This window comes from Haliotis rubra, unplaced genomic scaffold (genome assembly GCF_003918875.1).
Source record: "Haliotis rubra isolate DU_JTF1 unplaced genomic scaffold, ASM391887v1 Scf1115, whole genome shotgun sequence".
In the NCBI taxonomy this organism is placed as follows: domain Eukaryota; kingdom Metazoa; phylum Mollusca; class Gastropoda; order Lepetellida; family Haliotidae; genus Haliotis; species Haliotis rubra.
The window spans coordinates 2029-24786 of record NW_025765021.1 but is presented as its reverse complement, the minus strand read 5'-3'; the positions used below and the strand labels follow the sequence as shown (position 1 = coordinate 24786).

Below are 22758 nucleotides of genomic sequence, written 5' to 3'. Positions count from 1 at the left end.
TTATAAACAATACTTAACACAACAATTACTAGAGAACTCACAAAATGATTAAAAGTCCAAAATTTAAGTTAGGGCTAGGTTTAGGGTTAGGTTTAGGGTTAGGTTTAGAGTTGGGTTTAGAGTTGGGGGAACGGAAGGAACACTTTCCTTCACCTTTTATGTGTATCACTTCTAAATGCCCTTGAAAAACTTTAAGCATTATCCCAGTTTGTAATTCTTCTGACTTGTTAATCTTATGCTTCACGTGCTGCACGCTTTTCTCATTCGAAAACAACACGTGCGCGCGCCAGGTGACTCCAGGTCGTCTGACGGAGGTCCCGGGCTGAGACTCGGCATCAGATATGTAAGTAGGTTACTTGCTTACATCTCCATTGTTTATGTTAAAGTTACTGTGAACGATATAGTACTGTCAAACAAATCTTTAAGATCAGCACTGTAGCAGATCGAACTTATCCATGATTTCAAAACGGCAGGACATCTATTGGTAGTCTCTCTATATATAGCACTTGTATGTAATTTCAAAACCGATAATGATAAAGAAGATTGTACTACCAAAATAAATAGTGTGAATCGTGGGAAAGAGTTCCTTCCGTTCCCCCAACTCTAAACCAAACTCTAAACCTAACCCCCCCTAACTAAATTTTGGACTTAACTTGTGTTAACTTTTGTTTATTTTGGACTTTTAATCATTTTGTGAGTTCTCTAGTAATTGTTGTGTTAAGCTTTTGTTTATAATTCTAGAATATTTATACATATTATTTGGGATGGGGGAACGGGAGGAACTCTTACCGAATCGTGAAATCTAATATCCCGAAGTCATTGGATTTCTGCAATTCACGAAGTACAAGTAAACATTTACTGGACTTTTCATTTAAAGTGATCTGAATGCCTTGTGGCAAATAAGAAATACCTGTCTACTTGGTTTGTTTGTTACATGCTATGAAAGGACATACATTGTAAATTATGAGATTGTGTTTAAACTGGAGTTATTCAGAGTAATTTGGTACCAGTGACTTTCCGGTGTAAACGCAAGCCAGGAACGGAAGGCATGGGTGATTTTATGGATACTTCAGTCCGCCACTCAATCTGAGTAATTTCTTACCCTGACCCGTGACTGTAAATGGTCTTCTGCAACCCATGCTTGTAACAGGTTGGGGGGCGGTGGGGTAGCCTAGTGGTTAAAGCGTTGGCTCGTCACGCCGAAGACCCGGATTCGAATGCCCACATGGGTACAATGTGTGAAGCCCATTTCCGGTGTCCCTCGCCGTGATGTTGCTGGAATATTGCTAAAAGCGGCGAAAAACCAAACTCACTCAGTCAGTGAGTCAGTCAGTCAGTGTAACAGGTTGGGGAAACCTACCGATCGGAAAATAATAGGCGAAACGGAATATTATAGGACGTTCTGCCTATAATTATGATATTTATCAAATAAATTTGAGGTGGTGCATTTCCGCATTCAAGTTTTGGTGTCCTAAGGTTTTCATTCAAACCATTTTTGAGAATTTTCATCACATAATAAAGGAGTTTGGAAATTGCTCATTAAATATAAATCTATAATATTTCTGACAATTTTCACTAAAAATTAATGATATAGTCAGTTTTAGTTTTCAAAAGGAATATCTATGCAAAATTCTGTTCTTAATGAAACATCTTCTCCTGAACATGATATAAATTTCCATTTTGTCCAAAAACTTATTTTTTTTTTAGCTGAGCTGAGGTCCATTAACTATTCATCTCTATGATCATATAAAACAATTTCGTGCGGTAATTGATAGTTTGTGAAATAATTATAAACATGTTCAAATATAGCCCGATCGGCCCTTAGCAAAATAGGCCTATATAGGCCTATCCTGTTCGGCCTATTATAGGCCGATCGGTAAGTTTCCCCAACCTCCTTGTGAAACTAACCGGTTTGTGCCTGCTGGCTCCTTGACTTGGTTAGTACATGTCATTGGTAGATCGATGCTCTTGATGTCAATCAATGGATAAGCTGGTCAAGGTTCGATTACTTACAGACTGACGCCATATAGCCGAATATAGTCACATTTGTAGTGTTAAAAAAATCACATTAAACCTAAACTATATGTTTCGCTTTTCACGAGTGTTGAAACACTGACGACCATTTAAAAAACCCTGACTTAAAGTGTGACCCGCCACTACTGTCAGGTGAAATATAATCATCGATTTTGATAATTCAGATGTAGGGTTTTTGCTTGACATAATATGGCGTCTAAGTAAACTTAGGCTCAGTATTATTCGTTACACTGCTATACAGTATGGCAGTGTAACGAATAACACTGAGCCTAAGTTTACTTAGACTGACATAATATGGTACTTCTGAGGTGCTTCTTAAAAGGAAAACTTTACGGATTAAATAACAGAAACAAATGTACAAGGTCATCTGTGATAAATTTCTAGAACATGTTGCTGAGTTTTGTCATAAGCATGGTCTTAATTGGGGTTATATTTGTTTATTGTCTAACGCTGCACTCATATGGCAAGTCTTAATCAGACAATCCAGTGATCAACATCATGAGCATCCTTCTACGCAACTGGGATACGGTGACACGAGTCAATCAAGTCAGCGAGCCTGACCACCCGATGCAGTTAGGCGCCTGTTACGACAAGCATGAGTTGATGAAGACCAATTCTAACCCGGATCTTCACGTGTCACCTGAGTTATTCATTTGGGGGTCTTGCGAACATGTCACAATCCTTGAAACGGTGACCGTGTTCGGCAGATTGGCTCCAGGATTTTATGGGGGCTTCGGTCTTGTCACACAGTCACGCACATGTAGCATGGGGGATGTCTCCTTTCCGAGTTCGAAACATACCTCCGTTAACTAGCACCGAATGGGTACCCGATAGGATGAGACGTACTGTGACTGTTAACCTTCTTGCGCACCAGAAGCAGCGCTATGTTTGCATAATCCCGTGGGAGTTGAGAATGAAAGATCCTATGCACACTAATCCATTGACTGGGTTATGATTATACATCGTTTTATTTGCACGCTTGTTTGGGTCCCCTTGTTTGTTAGTTACTTAATGGACCGCCTCCGTGGTGTAGTGGTTAGAGCGTCCGCCCGGAGAGCGGAAGGTCGCGGGTTCGATCCCCGACCGCGTCATACCAAAAGACGTTAAAATATGGTACTTGTTGGTCCCTGTCTGGCGCTCGGCATTAATGGGTACAACAAGGACTGGTCGGCTCGGAGTCAGTATAATGTGTCTGAGTGGGGTATTCATGCTTCACTGCGGCATGGTATCTCAGTGGGCTAGCACTATAAAACCAGCTTCAGTCTGGGCTAGTACAAGCAGCCGCACATACACATACACACGCATGCACGTCGTCATATGAGCGAAATATTCTCAAGCACGACGTTAAACCCAATTTCACCTCACCTCACCTAGTTACTTAACGTCGCACTCAGCAATATTCCAGCTATATGGTGGCGGTCTGTAAATCGGGCCTGGACCAGACAATCCAGAGATCAACATCATGAGCATCGATGTACGCTATTGGGTTACGATGACACGTGTAAATCCAGTTCAGCGGGCTTGTTTTAGGGTACTGCGCATTATAAGCTGACTGTTAAAATACAAGGTGGATTGAAATAGCAGTCGTTGTGTAATTTGAATATAAATAATTTGCGTTTAAGGGGAGCTGTATGTTTTGGGTGTCCGTGTTCTGGGTTGAGGATTTTGCTTCTGGTAAATCCCTGAATACATGAAACTTTATTGGAAAACATTTGTGCCATATAACATTGTAGTCTGCGTTCTAATACCAGAATCGCCCTTGTAATGGGTAAGTCTGTGGTCAAGATGCCTTAACTCACTTTGGGCATCTTCACCACCACACACTACATGTCACATCGTGATACAACCTCAATGAAACGCTGTACCAATGTAAGTGGCAACGTGTTTTGTCGGGTAGTTAAACTCGGTATTTTTTCTATTTCATTGTGCTCTAGAAGCATGTAAGATTGGCAATAGTTCATGATACCACAGGTTTCCCTGGTCCATACTCGAATATTTACAAGCCGCCTATACTGGCATCAAAAATGAAATAAACGGCTTTAATCCCAGCTTGCTCACTCATATTTCAGGACCTTGAACAGAACTTGTGGTCGCAGCCTGAAATGGAAGTTCTCCGTCCTTCTGGTCGCTGGTGTGTTCAGCCTGCTTGCCTTCTTTGGGGAGTTCCAGAACAAGGCAATTGGCCGACTCTCACAGTATCAGTTCATAAGGACCCCTTATGCTCATATTCCGAATAAATCCGCAAGGAATACAAGTGGCACTTCCGGTATCAGGGACACACTGAGCAGATTGAATGGAACCCTTAAAGATGCAAGCACGGGACAATCCTCAAGGAAACAGGGGGTTGTTTCCAAGTCGGACAAACCTAAGCTACAAGCGACCCGTATGAAGTCACCATCTGCTGCTGGCAAAAGACATCAACCCCAAGCGAAAGTATCCTCAACAACATCCCCGAAGAGGTTTAAAAATAGACTTTTCAGTAATTGGAAACCCAAACGTTTATCTAAAACATTCAAACTTAGAGCCAAACGACACAGTAGTTTAGATCAACTTAACTCCAAACTGCAATCAAGACCTAAGGAAGAACCTTTATCCGACAAACATTATGGTCTGAAACTCTCCACCAGAACCAAACAGTACTCCTTTCTCCTCAATGTCTTAGGAGTTTGTGATCGTTCTACGGAGCTCGTTGTTATCGTATGCTCGTCACCCTCTAATCTTGTGAAAAGAACTGCCATACGGAAGACTTGGGGCTTGGTCGCCAAAGATCCGAAATACAAAATACGACTAGTATTCCTTGTTGGAAGAAGCCGCTCACCAAAATACCGCGCGCTTCTCAAAAATGAAAGTAGGGCATTTGAAGACATAATCCAGAAGGACTTTGTTGACAGTTACATGAATCTGACGCTCAAGTCGTTATCAATGCTTGAATGGGTGACGCACTACTGTAATTCCTCCAAGTTCATCCTGAAGGCTGATGATGACATGTACATCAACCTGCCCAATCTGATCAAGGCCCTCCACAGACGTAAAGGCGACACGTTTATTATTGGCCACCTTCACGATAAGGGGAAACCAGTACGTGACAAAAAATCCAAATGGTTCATTCCACGAAAAATGTACCGTAAAGATAACTACCCTCCGTTTACTGTGGGCGTGGCTTACTCGATGACGACCAAGGCGGCAAAACGACTTTACGCGAAAGCGCAGACGATGTCTTTCTTTCCCATGGAGGACGTATTCTTGACCGGAATTGTTGCTTCCGCTTCCGGTATACCTCGATACGATCATATCGGTTTCTATGACAAGTGGCGAAAGCCAAGCTGCGAATTTAAGAAGAAAATTGCTGAGCATAAACATTCGCCACAGGAGCTTTACCTGATACATACTTTGCTAACAGGAGAAGCTTGCCAATAGAGGAGATGGGGAACTCGTCGGATACTGGTGGTAGGATCAGGGCACTGAAAAATGTCGCATAGAGAACGCTCTCTCTGGGATTGGTGAAGACGAGTACAGCCAAGCAAAGAGATGATTTATATTCAGCTGAAAATCAGTCAGGTTATACTCCATCCGGTCGTTCCCGTAGACGGTGACGAACCGAAGCATGTAATATAGTATTACCTGAAGTTCATGTGCGTTGTCTTGTTAATTCGTGGGCAAAACTCTTTGGGGACCTGCTATCGCCCTGTCGTTCATAAGATTTACTTTGAATGTCCTCGCCCATGAAGATCCGGGTTAGAATTGATCTTCAGTAACCTATGCTTGTCTAACGGGATCTGGGGGTCAGGCTCGCGAACTTGGTTGACACGTCATCGTATCCCAATTGCGTAGATCGATACTGTTTGATCACTGGAGTGTCTGGTCCAACTCGATTATTTACAGACCGCCGCCATATAGCTGGAAAATTGCTGAGGACGGCGTAAAACTAGACTCACTCAGCCATTGAATGTCCCATGTATAACCACAAAGGGTAGTATGAAACGAGGTTCTCGTCCAAGGATAAAAAGGCTGTTCGGGCAGTATTGACTCTTAAATCTGGGGTATGTTTGGCACATATTCTATCTTTGATATTGTGCCAGAGCTTCGTCCAACCCACTTGGGGCATACGGTTTTACTGGAAGAAAGTTGTGACATGGAGTTGTGTGAACAGTAACGTCTGGATATTATAGTGGATGACAGCATGAGTTGGTTAAGTGAATTGGGGTTTACACCGCTTTTAGCAATATTCCAGCAATATCACGGCGAGGGACACCAGAAATGGGCTTCACACATTGTGCCTATGTGGGAAATCGAACCCAGGTCTTCGGCGTGACGAGTGAACGCCTTAACCACTAAGCTACCCCACTGCCCCGAGTTGGTTGAGAAACATGACATACGATAATCTGCCCTTCAAACCACCAGAAGTCAGTGTCTACAATCCATATGGAAGCCGTGAAGATCCGGGTTAGAATTGATCCTCAGTAAATCATGCGTGTCGTAAGAGGCGACAAATGGGATCAAGCGGCTAGGCTCGATGACTTGGTTGACACGTCCTATCCCAGTTGCGTAGATCGATGCTGATCACTGGATTGTCTGGCCCAGACTTGATTATTTACAGACAGCCGCCGGAATAGCTGGAATATTGCGTAAAACTATAGTTTGGCATGAAATGCATGTGGACCCGGTTTTTTGTAAATATCTCGTCATCCAATGACCCAATCGATCTCAAACTGTGCAAGTGGATGTTTTGTCAAGACAGCGTAATCACATTGTAAATCACCGATTTTATGCATTTGTATGAAAGAATCTGCCTATGTAACTGTCACCAAAATAAACAGCAGACCGCAGACTGCTTGCAGAGGGAGGGAGCCAATGACCTGTAACAACGGCAGCGTTGGGTCATAAAGGTAAATGCACGTGCAGTTCATGATATAGTTACCTGTGCACTGCACAGTGATAGACCGTTTGGATCATTCACATTGACTACTTCTAGCTGTCATCAGGAAAGCTTATTAAGATGATGCTAAACGTTTAATTAGAAATGTGTTGAATTTTTTTTTAAAAATAGAGCAAACGTAGCAAACCGATTTATAAGGTGTCGGATTACATGAAACGTACAACTTTTGCTCTTGGCATGAAAAAGAACATCGTGTTAAAAATTGTGAAAAATAAACCAACAACCAATAAACAAAACCTTGTACAAAAAGGTAGGCATCCAAAGTTAGATTCTTTTGACATCAGGGTCATCAGAGATGTCATTCGCCGTCTATTTGCTAGAAATGAACACCTCTTCATACCTGTCACGTGCACAGCTGACCTACATTGACGAACGTTGACCTTTATGACCCAACACTGCCACTGTTACAGGTCATTGGCTCCATCCCTCGGCAAGCCGTCTGCGTTCTGCTGTTTATATTGTTGACAGTTACATAGACAGATTCTTTAATACAAATGCATAAAATCGGTGATTTACAATGTGATTAGGTTGTCTGACAAAACATCCACTTGCACAGTTTGAGATCGATTGGGTCTTTGGATGAAGAGATATTTACAAAAAAACAGGTCCACATGCATTTCATGCCAAACTATAAACCATGTTATTCTCTTCGAACACTGATACCTATTAGTTCTTAGACCAGGTTAATCTTTGAAGCGAACGTAAAATAATTCGGTCCCATTAAGTAATTTTGTTACTTGGTTGACCGGGGTACTCTCTGCAATATTCCATAGATGCAACGAGGCATATCAATAATCGGGTGAAATATGTCAAATATCCATTAACTAACATAAGGAGGCCTTATGCCACCGGGTGCAATGAAGCCAAGCCTGATAGCCCAATCCATGTCTTCTATGTTAATTATTTGGTGGTTGTTTAATATTCCAGCATTATGGGTCCGTACATATCAAGTATGAACCTGACAATCCAGTGATCAATGCATTAGCATTAATCTACACAATTGGGATACCTTAACCTCGCAAGTAAGACACCTGATCCTGTTAATGTACTCTAACGTTGGTTGTTTAACACCGCACTCACCAGTATTCCAGCCATATGGTGGCAGTCTGTAAATAACATTCTGAACCAGATAATCCAGTGATCGAAGCATAAGCATCCTCACAATTACATTTTATAGGACACGATGACATGTGTTAACCAAGTCAGCAAGTATGACCACTCGATCCTGTTGACTCTTTACAAGGATGGGTTGATGAAGACCAATTCTAATTTATGTTAATTTAAGCTGTTTCTAATCAGGTTTAATGTCATTTACCTAAATATATTTTATTCCCTTTGGTTGAGTGAGGAAAATGGGATTGAAGTCACTTTGAACCATATTTCAGTTATATAGACAGCTAAATGACACCCTCAACATGCAAATCGTACTCATGAACAACCTGAAATGAACCATTCACAGCAAAGGGCACATCAGGTGTTAAGACTAATGAATCCCATGTCTCGGATGTCAAGGCTGGATTTACAATTGGTCTGAAAAGTCGTAGATGATGGTCTCGATCTTGCTGAAATAGTGTCCAGTGAGGGGTAGGCATTCACTTAAACACAACTTTCTGAAATAATGCACTCCATTGAAGAGATTATTCATTATCATTCCAACAATTCGGCCTTGTTAACTTTTTTCCAGATGTATTTTCAAAGCATAGGTTGTGTATCACAGAGTGAGTATGGTTTTACGCCGCTTTTAGCAATATTCCAGCAGTATCATGGCGGGGTACACCAGATATGGGCTTCACACATTGTACCCATGTGGGGAATCGATTGAGGGTCTTCACTTTAACTACTAGCAAAAAGCACAAAGACAACACAAACCAGAAGTTACACCAAATGAATATTTTACTATTGAATATGTACAATGTGTTGCTGCAGCAGCTGTTTTCAACACTATATGATTGATGGCCTCCTCTTGGACAACATTCTGAAACAAGCAAACAGTGATATTACTTCATTGCCCAGTTCATAAAATGACTGATAAACAAGACTGACTAACCATTCACCAGTAGGTGAAATTGGCTTTAATGTCTGGTTCAAGATATATATATGACAGTCAGATTGTGAAATCGGTCATTTCATGAAATAACTAAAAGGATCAGCCATTTCGCTGTTGGCTATATAAATAGGTCTGGACGTTTCCATCAAATTTGATGTAAATGTGCTTGATAACGATTGCCAATGTTTGTGATGCATGAAACTAGTGGTGTTCCGATGATAATTTTTTTTTCGAAAATCGATCGAAAAGATTAAAAATGATTATTGATTGTCAAATTTTTTTGGGATTAATCGGAATTTGGTTGCTTTGGTATAACACTTGAATAAGTATACTAACCATTTAATTTGATGAATATTCATGAACAAACATGCGCTCAACAGTGTAAAGCTATGCGCATTGTAAAATTTTTAACCACTTTTATTGTTTAATTACAATTCCATTGTCTTACTTGCATGCGTGCATTTTATTGCATGACGGTATTAGTTATAAAAAAAACGATTAGGGAAAAACCCCTAAAATTGATTACATTAAAAATGTATATATTTCGATCATAATCGATAATCGTTCACCACAAGTCCTCCGATAATCGATAGTGGATTTGGTTTCCGATTCCCAACACTACACGAAAATGCATTTTGTGGCCCAGACTCTCAGAAACACCAAACATGTCTAAGTCAGATACATGGGAAAGATCGTGCGAAACATCAGTATAAATGGCCAGTCCAACACTGCAATATCACTGGACATAAAGTCACACAGAGAGAATGCCATGGTTAACCAAGGAAGAAAGAGAATGAGCAGTAGGGATAATTGAATGGCTGACCCTCTTAGTCATTTTCACAATCTGAATGTAACATATAAACATGTACGTGTGTGACTGTTAGTCCTGATTTTATGGTGCTAAGATGCCATGCAACAGTTTAAGAAGGATGCCTTGTGGAGACACCAAACTGTACAAGTACCAACTTTTTAATGTCTTTCTAGTATGTGTCTGGTAATGTACAGAAATTATTCGGTTTCAGTGTTGTGATTATGGAAGAAGCAAGCATTAGCTTTGTATGAGGAAACCGATATATTTATCATCACTTACCAATGCTAGATGTATATGCCGACCCAGAGCAGCAGAAAGAGCACTCCAAAGCCCATAAACACGGAGGCAAATAAAGACACTAAAAGCTCCTTGTAGATATCTCGTGTAAACTTTGTTGATGTTACCTCATATCTGACCAAGCTAAGGAAATTAAACAGCACCATCCAAATATGATAAATTATCAAAAACGTTTAGTCCTCATATCTGATGATGAGTGACATACCACTAAAGGTATGTTTTAAACATGCACGGACATGGATTACCTCCCTTTGATTGAGATGGCTTATCACACTAACAGGGCCTTACAACTTGTCAGCATGATCAGATAAATACGCTCTAACATAATTTTTGTTAATCAGTCTTAATTGTAGCCACCATACTAATGGTCAAACTACTGACCCAGACCACTCCCCTACTAATCTGCTCCAGATTATAGATGTCCCAGTAGCAGATCATGCATACATTGAAGGGAGGGATTACACACAGGTGTTTTTGTCAGTAAGAAGCAGGGCTCCAGATAATTTTTCAACATCAGGAGTACGTACTCCTTATTTTTTCAATACAGGAGTACTTGAAAACCTAAAAGAGTACATTAGAGTACTGAATGGAATTTAATGGAGTACCAGTAATCTTGTGTTTCGTTTCATATATGCACCACAATATTGCTACTCTTGTGTAAACAGGTCAATAAACAATAAAACAATACTTTTTTCAGATAAATACGTCTGTAAATGATTCTTAGACCGTACATCATTGTTGTGATGCGCATCTGCTACGTATTCTAAATTATTTCCTACCGTATCGTGCACGTTTTATATCCGTACATACGCCGATGCGGCCCTTATCTAGAGCCCTGAAGAATGCAAATAATTTCATTATTCTAATCAGAACTTTTGATTCTAAAGGTAAACGAAAGGTCATACTCAACACACTTTGACTGTATTCACAATGACAAAAGGATACACAAAGAACCAGGCCATGAAGAAGATGCCTATCCCCAGCAGGACAATAGTAAGATGGGGAAACACAGCCGGGTTGATGGGGCTGACATAGCGGCTCATAGACTCCAGGGAGGCAGACTGAAACAAAGCCAGACATGGTAAATAGCACGACACAATTCACATTCCTATAGACATAAGTCATGAACCGCCTCAAGTGAATTTAGCCGAGAATATGACAACCTGCATCCATGTTAAAACAAAACAAGAACAGTGAAAGTTTGTTGTTTACGCCGCACTGAGCATGAGTAAAAGAAATAGCATCCAAACAAGCAATATGCATGCATAACAATAGCAATACGGACTGCCAGGGATCAAGTTAAACATGTTCATATTCTTGTAACATTGAATGTCATCTGCTGACTGCTAAATACCGTTTTTCTAATTTGGCAGTAAGGGACAATGGCATATCAAAATTACATCATCCCCAGAAGTGGAAGGTTCAACAGATGCAGAGCTCCAGATAAGATTTAGCTCATGTGGGTACTGTACCCATTGTATTTTTTTGGAGTGGGTATTATGAATGTTGATTGGATGTTTTTACCCACTGCTAAATCGCCAATTTCAGACCTCACCTAAGTTGCTTGTGCCGAAGTGTACAAATGTTCTGGTTATGTCATACCTAATCAAAACTGGTTAATAATGGAAATGATTATGAAAATGTACAACAAATGCAATCGATGTCTTTTCATTACGCGTGCAAAAAATGAGCAGGAAACTTTTGTGTATCCAGAGCTCCAGATAAGATTTAGCTCAAGTGGGTACTGTACCCACTGTACTGTATTTCATCCGTTACCCACTGCTTTCAAAAATGTCACTATTTCAGTCATTTTATCTAAGTGGTATGTTCTGCCTTATAGAATAATTTTCCTAAGTAATAGCAATTGATGTATTAAATATAAATTTTTTGTTTTAAACTTGAAATCTAACATTTTAAATCAATTGGTACATAACAATTATTTTTCAATGCATAATTGGAAATTTTCTATGGATATTTTACCGGATCAGGGCCTCAAGATGTGACAAAATCTCAACCACATGGTATAGCATTGACACTGCCTTCAAAGTCTGAAATGTTTCAATAAATACCCACTTTTCTCTCACAAATTGAAAGCGAAGTGATATCACTAAATTGTGAGCACTTTCATTGGTTGTCTATCTTCTGGTATATACCATGTATACAACTGGGAATGCCTGGTAATGGTGGAATAAGTACTTCCTCCAGTTAAAAAGTTTATTTCTAATGCTCTTCCAGTATAATTACTAGGGCACATCAAGGCCTGATGATGGGGTCACAATATTCAAACAATATTCAAAGGTCTTGTAAATGGTTGCTGACTTCATGTTCAAGCTCACAATTTCTGTGATGAACCTCTATGAAATATAATGTGTGAGAGTTATTAGCGGGGGCCTAGTTTATCGATTTTCTGCCATACAGAGCTAGGGGCCTGATGTTAATAACACTGTAGGCGTTGGAACAAACTCAAACACCGCATTGAGGATGTGTATACGTGGATAAATAAATTCACATAAGCAGGATAAGCAAGTAAAATAAACCGCTTCACACGAAATAAAGTCGATTAGAAAATGGACACATCAATTCAATTGTTCATCGTACTAACAAAAATCCATTTTTGCAGGAAACATTCTGATAACTGAATATTCCTTTTAGTTACAACTTATCATGAACAACTTGTGTGAAGATGAACATCGACGATGATGATCATACGTTTAGGATATCATACAGCTAGAATATTAGAATATTTTGCAAAGTTTACATCTTTGCAACTGCTCATGTATATGTGTGCAGTAGCCAATTTTGTGTTCAAATGAAGTATTCTTTAAATATTTTAATCAAATAGATCTATCGCAATGTTTATGTTTAACCGGAAGAAGGGTACCGGCTAGTGATACGTGGCACATCTTCTTCCAATAACACATAAAACGCCCCAAATTAGAACAATACTGAATGCATACGATAAGTACAATAACGTTTTATGCAGGGCAATAGTTGTCAGTTGAAATAAAGATCACGCAGAGCTTGATTACTATGGATTCGGAACATACATCTCCTGCCCGTACTCACCATTTTGACGATTAACCCGGAAGTACGTGTCTCGACCGCACGCATGCGCTTTTAATTCTGGACTATTCCAATATGATGTAAACATTATTTGTAGGGGTGTACGGCAGGACCTGATTCTAAAACATTTAACGACACAATAATGTTTCGTTATGGGAAAACGTAATACATTAGAATCATATAAAAATCAATAATGCAAATAAAGCCATATTCATAAAATATTGGGCCAGTCCAATTCCTACCTGAGGGGCGTTAGCCCGTAGGTGTCCCACAGAAAGTGATTGAACTGAATGAAGTGATATATCACTCTTGTCATGAACACTATTGGAGAAAGATCAGCGCGAGTGTCTCCTAAACCGTTGTCCCTGGCGAACACTCAAGTGTCAACAAGTCTACTGTAAGATGGCAGTTGCCTGGATTGGGGAACTTTGACTACATGATGTTGACAACTTATAGTGAAACAAGTGCCTGAAATCTAAACCTTCTTTTGTGAGGGTTTGATTTTAGGATTTCGGGAGGCAATGTCAGTACTTAGTTCTCTAGCAAAGGGCTACGGGTCGTGGAATGGGGACATTGATCTGACCCTTGCAAAAGAAAATACGGTAAGTCTTGTATGGATTTTTTCCTTTCTTTATTGGCATTAATGTCATTCATTCAATGTTCCTATACCCTATGTTACGAATTTATTTCAGTTACCTTTTGCATTTAGAATTAATTTATATAATATTTCCAGGAATAAAAGTAATTAAGAGAAAAGGTTTACTGAGGTTTGTTTTTTATACAGAATGTTGAACAAACGTGTAATTATTTTTAAAAGCATTTTTTTATATAGTGAGTGAGTGAGTGAGTTTAGTTTGACGCAGCATTTTGCAAAATTCCGGGGAAGGGGGGGACACCAGATATGGGCTTCACACATTTTATTTATAGTAATGAGATATGACAAAATAGCTTTTGTGATATATGTTTTTATTTAATAGCATGGGCGTTAATTTCTGTGACATGTTTAAAGATCACATATCATTTACATCTAAAGGTAGTTAATTTGACAAACTACTTAACTGAACGAATACATTACCTGTCAGATATATGCATCATTTTCTGAAATTTCTTGTACAAAACTGGAATAAAACATTTATCACATTCCTATTTATATGATCACTCATTTATACTAGGGCTGTGCAATATACACGGTTTACCAGTATTTACCGGTTCAGACATGAAATGATACAGACTGCGATACGCTGATCGAAAACCGGTATTTTGACATGGATTCGGAAAACTTTGTAACACTCGGAAATCTTCAGATATTTCCGTTTTTCACACAGACATAGGTGTGGTGATGATGATGATGATGATGATGATGATGATGATGATTGATGATGATGGTTGATGATGATGGTTGATGATGATGGTTGATGATGATGGTTGATGATGATGGTGATGATTGTTGTGATAAATGGTGATGTTTGTGGCAATGGTGTGGTGATGATGGTGATGAAGATGTTGATGATTGTGGCAATTGTGGTAATGGTGGTGGTGAAAATCACATTTAAGTGGATTGTTAAGTTCAATTTGAAGTTGTGTTCTTAATTTTTGTCCAAGGGCTTCTCAAAGTTTTGGATCTGAATGTTTTAAATATTTACTCATTAATGACCAGTGATCTCTGATATGTCCTGACCAGGTCAAGTTGCTGTCTAAAATCTCAGGGCTTTTGTTTTGATAGTGGAGAAACTAGTTCAAACTAGTAACCACTGTGTTGATGTTGAATAGTTCTTTTCCTTGTTTCATTTGCACCAAATGTTATTTACATTTTTATTTTGTAATGATTAAAAGTTTTTATTAAAGCTTAATCAAGCATAGTGATTTTGTTGTGTTTTTGCTTTATAAATCAAGCATTAACTCGATTATAAGTAGTTTCTTGTTAAAAAAGAATTCTTGCAATACACTGCAATACATATCTCAATATATGCTTTCGCATCACAATATCACAATATGAAAATTCTCTGCAATGCCCACCTCTAATTATTATTGCATTTAGAAGTCATTGATTGAAATGTATTGATTGATACCGTAATAGTAAATAAAACTTACATCAGTAGCTGTACACACTAGTTTATTAAATCCATGGTGTAATTCTTTCTGCATCAACCTTTGTTTGGGGAACACAGCCTGTTGACACATATACTATCATTTGAGAAAGGAACTATGTGTATATTTTGTATGCTGGTGTGAGGAGAGCAGATTAAAATTTAAAAAATATTTTTCTGTATTATTCTACTTTCACATTTTTGAAAAATTATAATAATAATAATTATGGACAGGCACTTGCAAGAATTTGTGTGCTTTTTGGGCATAGTCTCTTCAGTGATAATGGCAATAAATGTAAATGTCTGTCAGTGTGTCTTTATAATGATCTTCCTTTTTTACGGTTGTTTTCAGAATGTCTTCCCCCAAACAGCACAATCGACTCGACCACATCGTCATGGCATCACTGTTTCTCCTCGAGGACCGAGCTCTGTTCCTACCACAGCGAACTATGGAATCAGATTTCAAAACTCTGATGGGAAACTGGACCTTCCCAAAACCTTTCTGACTCGGAAAGGGGCACTGTTGCTGTTCACAGCTCCGGATGATACGGAAAATACAAATGTTCCAAGTCAGAAGTTTCGCAGAAAAAAGAAAGGGAAACAGCTGATTGACCTGAGTTTGAAACTTGGAACTCTAGACAGGCTATGCAAGTCTGTGCTTCAGTATGGAGGCGAGGTCAGTTTTCTTAATCAATATTTCAGTTTTACTCTATATTATTTTTAAAAAAAGTTATATTCATTTCTATTTCTTTTGACTCTTTTTCTGATATTTTTTTTATTTCACGTTTGTTTTCATATTTGTTTATGTTTAACACCAATTGTAATTTTAGTGTTCATTCACCCGAAAACTATAGGTACTTGATCATCTGTAGTAGTGTCTTTGTGGTCAGAGCATTGACCCTCAGGTACACATGTTGTCATAGAGGGCGACTAACGAGATAGGGTGGTGAGACTCGCTGACTTGGTTGACACATGTCATTGGTTCCCAATTGCGTAGATCGATGCTCATGCTGTTGATCACTGGATTGTCTGGTTCAGATTCGATTATTTACAGACCGCTATATAGCTGTAATATTGCTGAACAAACCAAACCAAAATGTACGGTCAGTGCAAGGGAACCAGGAGTGTCACCAAAACTTGCTCAACCTGAGAATAATGAAAAATTTAAGTCGGAGCTGGTCCGAAGATACTATCCCATGTGAATCAACCCACTTTAGATCAGGTGGTTAGGTGGATCAAGTGGTTAGTTGACTTTGCCGATGTCATTGTTCTGAGATGACAGATCGTTGCTCGTTATTTCAGTCACTGCATATGGTTTGCCTGATCCAGACTCCATTATGTACATATATTAGGGCTGCGCAATATAACCGGTTTACCGGTATATACCGGTTCAGACATGAAAACGATACGTATTGCGATACGCTGATTGAAAACCGGTATTTTGACATGCATTCGAAAAGACTTCGGAAATCTTCGGATATTTCCGTTTTATAAATTGTTCCTTTCCTTTTTTTATTTGTGCCAAATATTATTTACATTTTTATTTTGTCATTAAAATTTGTTATTAAAGCTTAATCAAGCATGGTGACATGTGTTTTTGCTTTATAAATCAAGCATTAACTCGATTATAAGTAGTTTTTTGTTAAAAAAGAACTTCTTGCAATGTATTGCAATACATATCGCAATATAAGCTTTCGCATCGCAATATATTGCAATATGAAACTTCTCTGCAATACCCAGCCCTAAAATATATGCCACCATAATACAGCAGAAAACAGACACGCTAACATAACCTGAGAGCCATTATATTCACGCATCAATTGATTATCTTCTCATCAGAAACAATGTGTATTATATATAACTGATAATTGTTTAATTTGTAACCTAGTTTATTGCTGGTCACTGAAAATAAATGTGTATTATGATAAGGCTGGCCCTAAAATGGAAGATGTTATCATTCTGATATGGAAAAAGAGACAACTCTAGCTGAGTTGACTTGTAAACTGGCTATGTCAAGATTTTAATGTTTGTTCTCTACAGGAATATGACAGAGAGAATTCCAGTGTATCAGATCCTCGCAATAAAACATTCTTGAAGTTCGTGCATCAGACTCCTGAACCAGAAGATGTTGAGTTTGATGCTCATTCTCAGCCAGGAGCGGATCTGGATTTCTATCTCCGTGATCTAAAGTCTAGGTCCAGGTAACAGTTCTTATACACTTCTGTTTCATTGTCTAATGATGGCGCATATGTGTCGTCAATGTGACGTGATGTGGATGTTCTTGGATTATCTTTGTCTAGGTCGTCACAGAAGACTTTGTGTTAGTGCAGTTGTGGTGGTGTCTATGATCAACAGTGTCAACTATTTGCTTCCTCCATTCTTTTTCAGCCTTGCAGAAATTTACATAGGCAGAAATGATTAATGTTCTGTTTCATAGTCCCCGCCGTGATGTTGCTGGAATATTGCTAAAAGCGGCGTAAAACCAACTCAGTCAGTCAGTCAGTCAGTCTGTTTCATAGATATTCTGAGTGAATATGCCCAGTGTTCACGAATCGTGTTTCAAAGGAACAGGACATTGGGTCCTGTAAGTTTCAGACGTCTGTCTGACCCATTGAAAATTCACAGGACCCATAGAATAAAATTAAACACACATTTCAGATTTAGCATTTCTTATAATTGGCACTGAAATTATAAACAAACATAAGATTTATAAACAGCAAACAGGTGCCACATGTCCCATATAATAACTTCAGTCAAAGTCATTGTGAAATATACAGTCAGACACTGGGGCCGGCGGGTTGTAGACTTCTATCGGACCGTTGGCAAATCTGCCGGATTTGTCAGAGGGTCAGACGCTATTCGTGAACACTGTATGCCAAATCACAGGACACAGAATGAACAATGTTTCCATGATCCATATGAGCATCTTTTCCTGAGAAAATAAATCATGCCAAAAATATAGAAACAAAATTACTAAACCAAGAAGTCTGCTCCCATGCAAACACATCATTAAAGTAACTTTTTAATTGTAAAAAATGCATGTTAGATTAATCTGTTGAACCAAAATTTAAATGGTTCGGCCTTTAAACAATTACTGAAGATTTATTCAGTGTGTGAAATTTATGCTGGTCCTGTGGTCCCTGGCTAGTAAAAATTTTTACAAACCTGGAGAGGTTATGAATTCTTTGAAGAAAAGTCCTCCTTGGGGTACATATAAGCATTAAAATGTCCATTTTAAAAGCCTACGACAGTTGTAACAATATTTCAATAAAATATTTTACCAAACAAAAAACTCGTTATGTGTGGGTGAGACCACCCTACAGGGCCCCGTAGAGGGCCCCCTACAGCCAAGAGCAGGTAACTCTGGCTGTGTACCTCGTGACTTCACTTTTCATGCTGAACGTGTCAGACAGGATGAGGGAGGTGGGCTTGGTTACCCAAGGAGGACTTTTCTTCAAAGAATTCATAACCTCCAGGTTTGTAAAAATTCTTTTCAGAAGAAGTCCTCCTTGGGGTACATATAGCCTAACATACCCCCTAGTTCAGTCGAAGGCACAGCCGGCCGCCGACAGAGAGAAAGTACACTCACCTAGTCACCTGACCGCTGATGTCAATCAGGCGGGGCGGCGCAAGGCGGGGAAAAGGAGCCTAGCCGATAGGCTATTGGTGGAATTTATAAAGGCGGACGCCAAGTCCCACCCCCAACCATCAAAATGGGAGGGAAAGTATGGGGAAGAGTCCAATATATATCCCTCAGCAACCCAAACCAGCGGGCGTGGTGCAGGATGAACACAGTGACTGTAGCGGTGATAATCGCTACATACAGTAAAACCACCACCAATGTGATACCACCACCGATAAAAATTGAGGAATTTATTAACACCTACACCATGAGAAAAGCAAACGGCGTGATTTCTAAGGCTCATTCGGCTAGAGAATCACCACACTGCCCACTGGTGAGAACTGTCTGGCCAAACCGAGCACGCCCCGTGAGTGTTTGTCCAGCTGATAGTGGCGGATGAACGTGCACTCGGTCGGCTCCAGATAGCCGCTGAGCAGATCTCTTCAATGGGCAGTGCCATGGCGTATGCTTTGATGTCGCCACTGCCCTAATAGAATGAGCCTTAAACCCTGAGGGATGGTTAATCCTTTGTAAGAGTAACTCGAACAAATGGCAGAGACAAGCCACCTAGATATGGTTCAGTCTGCTTGTTCGCCGGAAGACCAGCCTTGCCACCGCCATAACAACAGAACAGCTGCTTATCTTTCCTGAGAGCAGCCGTTCGCTTGATATAAGCCTTGAGAGTCTTACGGACATCTAAGACGCGAGCACTGCGCCGAGAGAGGTAACCGGACGATGGAGGCTGAGGAAAGCTGGCAGTTCGATAGGAGGCCGTTATATGAAAGGTTTCATGCACTTAGGACGGTAGGAGTCTGGCAACCGAATACTAACTCTGTCTTTGTGAAAGACAGTCAGAGCAGGATCCGCTGACATCGCATGGATATCACCTACCCGCTTCTGCCAGACGCGTACCGCCACAAGAAAGGCAGCCTTCCAACTTAACAGCTGGAGGAAAGAGACGACAGATCGTGAAAGAGAGGACCGACATCCAATCAAGAACGATTGACAAGTCCCACGGGGACTAATCCGCTGGGACAGTCGGACGGATTCTGTCCACGCTTCGCTAAAAAGCGCCAGACGAGGGGTGCTGCCCCAAGAGAGCACCATCGGCAGGGGATATGGAAGGCAGAGATTGTCAGGGAGTAGCCCCCGGATAGTAGACGCGCTAAACCGGGCTTCTAACGGTGACTGCAAGAACTCCAGTACTTCAATTACAGTTGAAGAAAAAGGGATCAAGAATCCCTCTGCCGACACCAGCGCTGCTACATAACAGGCCCCATCTATCCTCATACTGAACGCTTTGTCGAATCCCTCCGCTGCCAGCCAAATGTGTCTGCAACTGGTGCAGGAATTCCGCCAAGCGCGGAGGCTTATTCGGACAGAGGCCAGGCCACCCACTGAATCCTGGATTCGGGTGCGGCCCGTTCTGGGATAGTAAGTCCGGTCGAAAGGGTAATAGTACAGGAGGCTGAGCCAGAAACCTGAGTAGTACCGGAAACCAGCTTTGAGCCGACTCAAAGGGGTGCAAGGAGCACAAGAAGTCGAGCTGGTTGGGTGGCAAGCTGCAAGAGGACTTTGGGAATCAGGGGTAGTGGCGGAACGCCCACAGAACCCTGTCCATTCAATCGAGGCTGGAAAGCCGCTCTTTGGGCTGATGGCTCTCGGGATCCGGTATCCGAGAGCAAAACACCGAATCTGGTTCGTCCCCCAGATGCAAACAGATCCACCTGGAACTACCCGAACAACTGGGAGATAGCCCCGAATATCCCCCGATGGAGCATCCACTTTCGTGTGGGGCCAGGATCACGACGAGAGAGTGTGCATCTGCTCGAACGTTGTCCGCCCTGGAGATAAACAGGCATTACCCGTATGTCGAACTGGTCGCACCAGAGCAGAAACTGCCATGCCTCCTGCAGAAGAGACGGGAAACCGGCAGACCGCCTGCTTCAGGATGTAGGTCATTGCCGCCTGGTTGTCCATCTCGAGACGGACCACACGGCCTTGAACCTGCTCCCGAAGTCGTTTGAACACCAACCTGACTGCTCTCACTTCTAGCACATTGATGTGCAGTTGGCCTCGCTCTGTGACCACAGGCCTGAGACCGACAGCTCTGTTAGCAGCCCTTCACCCTGTGAGGGAAGGCCCGGTCTGAATTGAGAGATCTGGCGATGGGATGTCCAAAGGGAGCCCCTTGGATAAATTCCCTGCCAGTGTCCACCACCGTAAATGAGGAATTAGCCACCCTGGAGTGTGGAGAATCAACTCGTAACCCTGGGTGTGGACTCCACATTCGAGCTAGAGCCTGCTGAATGGGTCGTGCATCCTCAACCGCCTTCGCAAACGATGTCCACCGCTGTCAGCCTATGTTGCCTAACAACTGGAGCCAAGTCCGAGCTGAGGCCCTGGGAACTCGAGAAATTGTAACACAACTCTTCTGGACTTTGGTGGCGCCGTCCGAGACAGGGAGACTATCCCCTCGTCTGTCTCGAACCTCGCCCCAAGAACACCAGATCCTGGGTGGGAACCAGTTCTGATTTCTTGAGGTTGATAATCCAGCCCAACTTCTGCGGTGAAATACTCATCACAGCAAGTGTCGCAACTCTACGACTCAAAGTGAGTGGCAAGCGCATGCTAAGGAGCCAATCGCTCTAGGTGCGGGTGACAGCACCTGCCCTGTGACCTGGCTACCTGAGCTGGAATTAGCATGAGTTTGGTGAACACCCTTGGCTGTGGAAATGCCGGCGGGGAGTACCCGAAACTGATAGCACCTCCGTCGAAGGAAAACCTTAGGTATTTCGAACTCGGGTGCATAGGGACATGGAAGTCTATCAGCGTCTTTGAGGTCGATTGACGTGAGCCAATCTCCCTTCTCCACAGACTAAATCACCCGAACGCCAGTGTTTCCATCTTGAATGACGGTACCTCTAACATGTCGTTCAGACCTTTGAGGGGTTTAGAATAGGTCTGAACCCTCCGTCCTTTTGGTGACAAGGAAATAAGCTGAGTAAAAACCCAACATTTCTTGTCCCACAGGAACCATCTCTATGGCTGCCTTGGTCCAGCAAACGACTGGACCTCGCATCGAGCACTTCCGCCTTCTCTAGGGCAGCCCGGCACTGGAGTGCAACGGATCCCCGAGAAGGGGGTGGGTCTCGCTTCCACTGTGCAGCGAAGGCCTTCCCTGAGTGTGGACAGGACCCAGGGATTGGGCGTGACTTTTCCCATCATTCGATAGGAAGAGGGAAAAGAATCGACCACCCACAGGATATGTGGCAGGAGACATTGAATACCGGACTTTGGCAGTACTCTGACTGCTTGGTCTGGTACCAACAAGGGCTCCGAGGAATTATAGCTGGAAGCCGGGCTGACTTCCCTTCCTCTGAAAAGGCTGGTGGCGCCGGTGTTGCTGCCCTTGCCCTGCCTCTGTTCCCCACCCCTCAGCGACTGCAAGGGCTGAGCCCATTTAACAGATTCCTCGCCGCCGCAGAAGGATATCTGCGGAGGACAACCGGGGGCGGCGAAGGCGCGGTGAGGCTGTTCCAGCAAGGGCTTAGGAGTCCTTGAAGGTTGAGACAGCCTCCTCTCGCCTCCCGGACTACTGTAGCTGCCCGGAACAGGGTGGAACCCATCCGGAATGGCAGCCAGCAGAGAAACCTGTTATGCGGCAGGCGAATACCACCACGGAAAGCCACAGGCGACGGAGGCCCATCACACGCCCGACATCATTTGGCAAGCCCGGCGACCTGATAGAATCGCGTACCAGATGTGACTGTACCCTCCGTTAATTGCTTAGCCAAGGTGGAGAGGGAGACGAATCTTCCACCCCCACCCACATCCAGTAGTTGCCTCTGCAACACCGGT

The 22758-nt window shown here is 41.7% G+C and overlaps 1 protein-coding gene and 1 long non-coding RNA gene across 2 annotated transcripts; one reads left to right on the top strand and one right to left on the bottom strand.

The window, feature by feature from the left end:
• Nucleotides 1-206: 206 nt before the first annotated feature.
• On the top strand, nt 207-5663 carry LOC124289000 (beta-1,3-galactosyltransferase 1-like). Its single transcript, XM_046725599.1, has 2 exons — nt 207-343; nt 4104-5663. Coding segments are annotated over exons 1-2 (1350 nt in total). The 5' UTR covers nt 207-341; the 3' UTR covers nt 5452-5663.
• Nucleotides 5664-10221: 4558 nt separating this feature from the next.
• LOC124288992 lies at nt 10222-13115 on the bottom strand. The gene is made up of 3 exons (XR_006901558.1): nt 13092-13115; nt 11071-11186; nt 10222-10239 (listed from the first exon to the last, which is right to left on the bottom strand). It is a non-coding gene; the product is annotated as an uncharacterized LOC124288992 (long non-coding RNA).
• Nucleotides 13116-22758: the final 9643 nt, after the last annotated feature.